The 6,734-nt window shown below is 44.4% G+C and overlaps 1 protein-coding gene across 1 annotated transcript; it reads left to right on the top strand.

The window, feature by feature from the left end:
• The first annotated feature begins 1,531 nt into the window (after nucleotides 1-1,531).
• Nucleotides 1,532-6,059, top strand: LOC102701681 (cytokinin dehydrogenase 2-like). Its single transcript, XM_040529497.1, has 4 exons — nucleotides 1,532-2,222; nucleotides 2,333-2,796; nucleotides 5,112-5,377; nucleotides 5,477-6,059. Exons 1-4 carry the CDS (start codon nucleotides 1,574-1,576, stop codon nucleotides 5,796-5,798), a joined length of 1,701 nt encoding a protein of 566 aa, XP_040385431.1. The 5' UTR covers nucleotides 1,532-1,573; the 3' UTR covers nucleotides 5,799-6,059.
• Nucleotides 6,060-6,734: the final 675 nt, after the last annotated feature.

Raw genomic sequence — 6,734 nt, 5'->3', positions numbered from 1 at the left:
TGAAAAATCATATTAATGTATTTTATATTTTAATAATTAATAATTTACTAATCATATGCAACCTCCGTCCCAAAATAAACAAATTTCTGAGTTTTTGATGAATTTTCAATTCTTCGTCTTATTTGAAATTTTTTTATGATTAATATTTTTATTGTTCCTACGTGATAAAACATAAATAGTACTTTACATATGATTAACTTTTTTGATTTTTTAATAAATTTTTCAAATAAGACAGATGATCAAACGCTAAATCTAAAAAACCTAGAAATTGTCTTTTTTGGGACGGAGTAGTACTAATCTATCACAATGTTTTTCATACCAGATAACTAACCCACACCCGCTCCTGCCGAACATAGCCATGTGAGAAGAGCGAGTGATGATAGAGGAGAGTGAATAACAGAGATGACTAGATACAGAGGGCGTTTTTTTTATGAAAAGGCAAATAATATATTTATATAAAAAAAATAATTTATAAAGAAACTGTATATATCTAAAAGCCAATGCTAAGAAAAATAAATTTCCGTAATAAAACCTAAAAATTAACTTTAAATTTAAGTTTGTAAATTTAAATTTTGGTTTATAAGTACAGATAGAAACGAACGAGAAGATTATATCACAGCCATAAGCCATAGAGACTTTAACAGGGGACGAGAGTGGTTTGGACGAGGGTAGCTAGTACGTGTGTACGCGTGCAGCGCTGTTTGGTTACGTTAAGTTTTGACGATATCTATCTATCGCAAACGGATAATGCGCACCTCAATTTTGGCGTACGTACGCACGTAGTTCGTGAAAGAAGAGAAGAAAATGTACACACACGTACGTTTGTGTGTCACTGGATTAGGTATTCTGATGATCTGATACGGAATTAATTGGACACCATTTTGGCATGCATATAATTGAAGGCTAGCTATCTAGCTAGATTCGATGTACACAGCAAGATTGCTAAAGACAAAATATATCTAATCTACTAGCACGCTACGGGTGATTGTTTATTTTTTTAAGAAAAACAAATCAAACAATATATTTGCAAATAAAAATAATTTACTAATAAAATATTTAAATGTGTTTCTAGTGATTTAAAAGTCTACGGTGAAAAATAAATACCTAAAATCTACTCAAATTTAAAGTTTAAATTTTAAATTTTGGTTTATAACCATAAGCGCAAGCAAAAAAACGTGGCTGATAGGCTTAACACTATTCCCACTCGTATTATTCCTTTACGTGTTTGTATATACGTCGATTTTATATATGCTTCTAATTAATCGACACCATCTTAAAGGTAACCACGCATGCATGCAACCATGTCACCACATCTAGAAGAATATAACTATGTACCACGCCCTTAATTGCTAGCCTTTAAAAAGACTCTCCTCTAATGACCAAAACGACAAGCCAAACCAAACCAAATCTTCCAGTCCTTTTCACACAGATCTCAGTGAACCCAAGCTAGCTAGCCTTGCACTGTCAGCAGCACACAATGCAAGAATCAGCTTATTTATAAGCCACCATGCCCCTTGCACAGAGCTGCAAAACACACACGAACACGATTGACACAAGCTGATTGATTTCGATCATGAAGCAGCAGCAGGTTAGGATGGCAGTGCTCCTGATGCTCAACTGCTTCGTCAAGGACACGCCTGCGACCGCCTCGCTGCAGGCGCCATGGCCGCCGTCGTCGTCGTCCATCGCCGCTTTCCTCGACGAGCTCGGGGACCTCGGCATCGCGCCGCTCATCCGCGCCGACCCGGAGGCCACCGTGCGAGCCTCCGGCGACTTCGGGAACCTCTCGGCCGTCGCCGGCGGCGTGAGTCCTGCCGCCGCCGTGCTCTACCCGTCGCGCCCCGCCGACGTCGCGGCGCTGCTGCGCGCGTCGTGCGCGCGCCCAGTGCCGTTCCCGGTGTCCGCCCGGGGGTGCGGGCACTCGGTCCGGGGCCAGGCCTCGGCGCCCGACGGGGTCGTCGTGGAGATGGCGTCCCTCGGCCGCCGCGGCGCCGGCGCGCGGCTCGCCGTGTCGGTCGACGGCAGGTACATCGACGCCGGCGGCGAGCAGCTGTGGGCGGACGTGCTGCGCGCGTCCCTGGCGCACGGCCTCACGCCGGTGTCGTGGACTGACTACCTCCATCTCACCGTCGGCGGGACGCTCTCCAACGCCGGCATCAGCGGCCAGGCCTTCCGCCATGGCCCCCAGATTTCCAACGTGCTTGAGCTCGACGTCATCACAGGTTCGTTTCGTACCTTCACATCTCATGTGCTAAGACACGCGCCGCCATGGACGAGCTATGTGTTCTGAGTTCTGACACGTACGTGTGCCACCACGTACATATATCTGAAGGTGTCGGAGAGATGGTGACATGCTCAAAGGAGAAGGTGCCGGACCTGTTCGACGCCGTCCTGGGCGGGCTAGGGCAGTTCGGCATCATAACGCGGGCGCGCATCCCGCTCGCGCCAGCGCCGGCGAGGGCGCGTTGGGTGCGTTTCGTGTACACGACCGCCGCGGCGCTGACGGCCGACCAGGAGCGTCTCATCGACGTCGACCGCCGGCGTGGTGGGGAGGTCGGCGGCGGCGGCGCGGTGGGCGGGCTGATGGACTACGTCGAGGGCTCGGTGTACCTGAACCAGGGCCTGGTGGAGAACTGGCGCACGCAGCCATCATCTTCCTCCTCCTCCTTCTTCTCCAACGCCGACGAGGCCCGAGTCGCCGCGCTCGCCGAGGAGGCCGGCGGCGTCCTCTACTTCCTCGAGGGCGCCATCTACTACGGCGCCGCCGGCGGGCCGTCCGCCGCCGACGTCGACAAGGTACTTTTTGCTTGCTGCGCTGCGCCGACCGTGTCGGGTCCCACTCCCACCTCGTGACGGTGGCGGGAACGGTGCAGCCTTTTTGGCGCCATCTCGCGCGCGCGCATGCAACGGTGCATGAGATTGAACCCTAGTGCTGCCTCGCACCGTCGACATCGTCGTACTTGGCCTACCACCTTTGTCTGCCATGAGATGCACCTCTCACTATCACACACCTAACTGGAAGTAGCTAGTATTCGATTCCCTTTTTGATCTTTTCTTAATTCTTGGAGGAGAGACAAACATTTTATACTACTAGCAACTGATTTAATTAGCTGGCTTAGTCGCTCTCACCATGCTTAATTAAACAGGTGTAAAACATACACATCAACTGATTGTGACATGTTTTTTTTAACTAGCTAGTAACAGCGAAAAACTTCTATGTTCTAGATCAGTGAAAAGATATCAGATATGGAGAGAGAGAGAACAGTGAAGCTTATAGCAACAAATTAATAGCTGCAGGGAAAAATATATCATTAATAGTATTTGTCGACCGTCGTGCCAGAAGAAAACATGTTGTTTTGACTTGACATGCTGTTACGAAATATGATTTTAACTAATATATTTTTTTGAAAAATTTGAAAAAAAATGGAGAAATATTATGAATAGTATTTTTAATGGAATTTGAGCATGTGTGATTTCATAGAGCTAATATATTTTTAATGCTCGTGTACTATAACATATTTATATCGTTAAGAATGGACTATATGATACCATAGGGGATTTTTTACAAATGTTCTTTTTCTATTTTAGAGTCGATGGTTGAGCGCACCCAAGAAGGGATGAGGATGATGAATAATTATGTTTTCTAAGTAGTGTGTGTGTGTATATATATGGGGGGGGGGGGGGGGGGGGCAAAACGACATAAGGGGTTAAATTTTGATCAGCAAGTAGTATACTATACTAAAAACCAATATATTTATATTTATGAATATCTACGCATTTGCAAAACTAGCAAGGAGAGCTTTTCTAGAAACGCATCAGCATCAGCATCAGCTTTGGGACCTACCATCCATGCATCATGTGATTCATGTCGACATATATGTGTGTGCTAGCTAGCTTTTGATCATAGTCATTTGTGTGCTAGCAAGCTAAGCTATAGAAGCTGGAAAAATAACCGATGGATGGATGGATGGATGGATGGATGGATGGATCTCTCATGGATGACAGGCCAGCTAGCCTAGATACAGTGCATATCCATGGCGACCAATCCATCAACTTATGGTTACCTTAGCTTAGCTAGCTCTAGCACACAAGTATGCACGACCTGCCGGCCACAACGACCACTCCGTACGTCCATCCCTGGCCCGCATGTTGGTCTATTGCATATCATCTAGAAGTTTCAAAAAAAATTATGAAGGTAAATTAATATGATATATGTTGGTCCATAAATATAAAAGTTTAAATATAGCTTTTATAATTTGTAAAGAAACAATAAATTTAAACTCTGGATAGTATATGCATATTCATAGTTATATTTGTTATAATTTGTATAAGACATTTTTGAACCTGCATATTTCTGGAGTTATATATTTAGTATTAATCTATCTTCATTAAAAAAATTAAAAGTTTTGGTAACTAGTTAGATCATATAGAATAGATAAGGGATGTCCCTTAAGAGTTTAGAATATTTTTTTATATATCTCTATATATTATCTTACCAACTGCTCTTATATATAACTATAAAATAGTCTTATATATTGGTTCTATTGTTCATCACTAAAATACAAGTTATTCTAAAATCCATATAATTTATATTTCTTAGTAAAAATATGATATTTAGCTAGTATACAGAAGAATTTGATGCTACCAAGTACACACACGTCATACACTGTACTAGTCAGTATTGCATACCTTTCCATGCATGGATGACGTCAGCGCCGGTCCACACTTGCAAAACGTACTTGGTCACATCTCAACGATGATCCTTCATTTTATATTATAAAACTATTTCTAGTTTGTTCTAAGTCATATATTCATAAGTTTTATCAAGTTTATAAAAAAAATACACTACATCATCGACAACACCAAGTAAATTTCATTTATTAAATACACCATTGAATATATCTTCCGAGTGTGTTTATATTGTATTAGAAATTTTGCTAAACCTAAAATGCTTGGTTTAGAACCAATCAAAAGTAACTTATAATATAATATGAAAAGAAGGATCAGTAGAATATTCTTTTAAAGAATTTGGCTATAATTAATTTGAGGAGTAATATATATATATTAATCTTTCTCTCGTACGTTGTGGTTGTTGTTGTTATGACGTGCAGAGGATGGATGTGCTGCGTGGCGAGCTGCGGTACGAGCGCGGGTTCGCGTTCGCGCAGGACGTGACGTACGCCGGGTTCCTGGACCGCGTCCGCGACGGCGAGCTCAAGCTCCGCCGCGCCGGCCTCTGGGACGTGCCCCACCCGTGGCTCAACCTCTTCCTCCCCCGCTCCGCCGTCCTCCGCTTCGCCGACGCCGTCTTCCACGGCGTCCTCCGCCGCTCCGCCGCCATGGGCCCCGTCCTCATCTACCCCATGAACCGCAACAAGTACCCCCCCCAAAAAAACCACACAAAAACACATAAATACAATACATATATACTCCAATCTATTCTTACAAGCACGCACACGTACGTACGTACGTTCAGGTGGGACAGCGAGATGTCGGCGGTGATCACGGACGACGACGACGGCGACGAGGTGTTCTACACGGTGGGGATCCTCCGGTCGGCGGCGGCGGCCGGCGACGTGGGGCGACTGGAGGAGCAGAACGCGCAGATCCTGGGGTTCTGCGAGGAGGCCGGGATAGCGTGCAAGCAGTACCTGCCGTACTACAGCGGGCAGGCGGAGTGGGTGGAGCGGCACTTCGGTGCCAAGCTCTGGCCCAGGTTCGTGCAGCGCAAGAGCAAGTATGATCCCCATGCCATCCTGTCCCGTGGCCAGAGAATCTTCACGTCTCCACCCGCATGAAACGAATATGTTTATACGTAGATCCACTCACTCGTATGTATATATGTGAATGTGTAAGGCATGCCAGCTAATAAATGATAGGTATGTCTGCTGCATGCATGATTAGAAGTAAGAACGTTGTTAGTTATATGTCGTACTAAGCTGTACGGTACTTAGACATATGAATGCATGCATGCATGCCAGGTCGATCTCCAATTAATGTACAGAATGCATGTATGTTAAACTAAATAATCGCATGCATGTATGTAAATATATATATAATATTAAATAAACTCCTGTTTGCAAATATCTCGATCAGTCCCATGCATATGCTAGTAGTAAGCTGTACGGTACTTAGACATATGAATGCATGCATGCATGCCAGGTCGATCTCCAATTAATGTACAGAACGCATGTATGTTAAACTAAATAATCGCATGCATGTATGTAAATATATATATAATATTAAATAAACTCCTGCTTGCAAATATCTCGATCAGTCCCATGCATATGCTAGTAGTAAGATGTAAGACGCTAGCTCCAAAGTCCATTCTAATGCAGTATTTCCAAGGAAAAGAATTCGTCAGATTGTAACCATTAATCAGCAGCTCACCTCGTTGTACGTACGTGACAATTAACGGGCCGGGCGGGCCCGTCTGCGTGTACGTACGTACACTGTACACAGATCGGATTTTTTTTAATTACGTTGAAAATCCTGGCAACGTCATGAAGACGGAGAGACTTTTTATGCGACTATGCAGCAACAGTAGCACACACTGTGTACTCTGTGATTGTGACGACTTGTCCACTGTCCTGGTGTGTGCAATTGGGCAAGCAGCTATAGGCTGCGTTCGTGAGCTAAGATCCCAGCCAGATCTCGGCTGGTACTACCTGTGAAAGGAACACTGTTCAAATTTCAGAACAAAAATCACCATTTATATTCAGACTCGTAATGAA

The sequence above is a fragment of the Oryza brachyantha genome, chromosome 1, assembly GCF_000231095.2.
Source record: "Oryza brachyantha chromosome 1, ObraRS2, whole genome shotgun sequence".
Taxonomy (NCBI): domain Eukaryota; kingdom Viridiplantae; phylum Streptophyta; class Magnoliopsida; order Poales; family Poaceae; genus Oryza; species Oryza brachyantha.
The sequence above is the reverse complement of the archived record's forward strand: the minus strand, read 5'-3'. Positions and strand labels throughout refer to the sequence as shown.

Coding starts and splice junctions, on each gene's coding strand:
- LOC102701681 (XM_040529497.1), top strand. CDS start 1,574: ATGAAGCAGCAGCAGGTTAGGATGGCAGTGCTCCTGATGCTCAACTGC. Junction 2,223..2,332: donor TGAGCTCGACGTCATCACAG/GTTCGTTTCGTA, acceptor ATATATCTGAAG/GTGTCGGAGAGATGGTGACA. Junction 2,797..5,111: donor CCGCCGCCGACGTCGACAAG/GTACTTTTTGCT, acceptor TATGACGTGCAG/AGGATGGATGTGCTGCGTGG.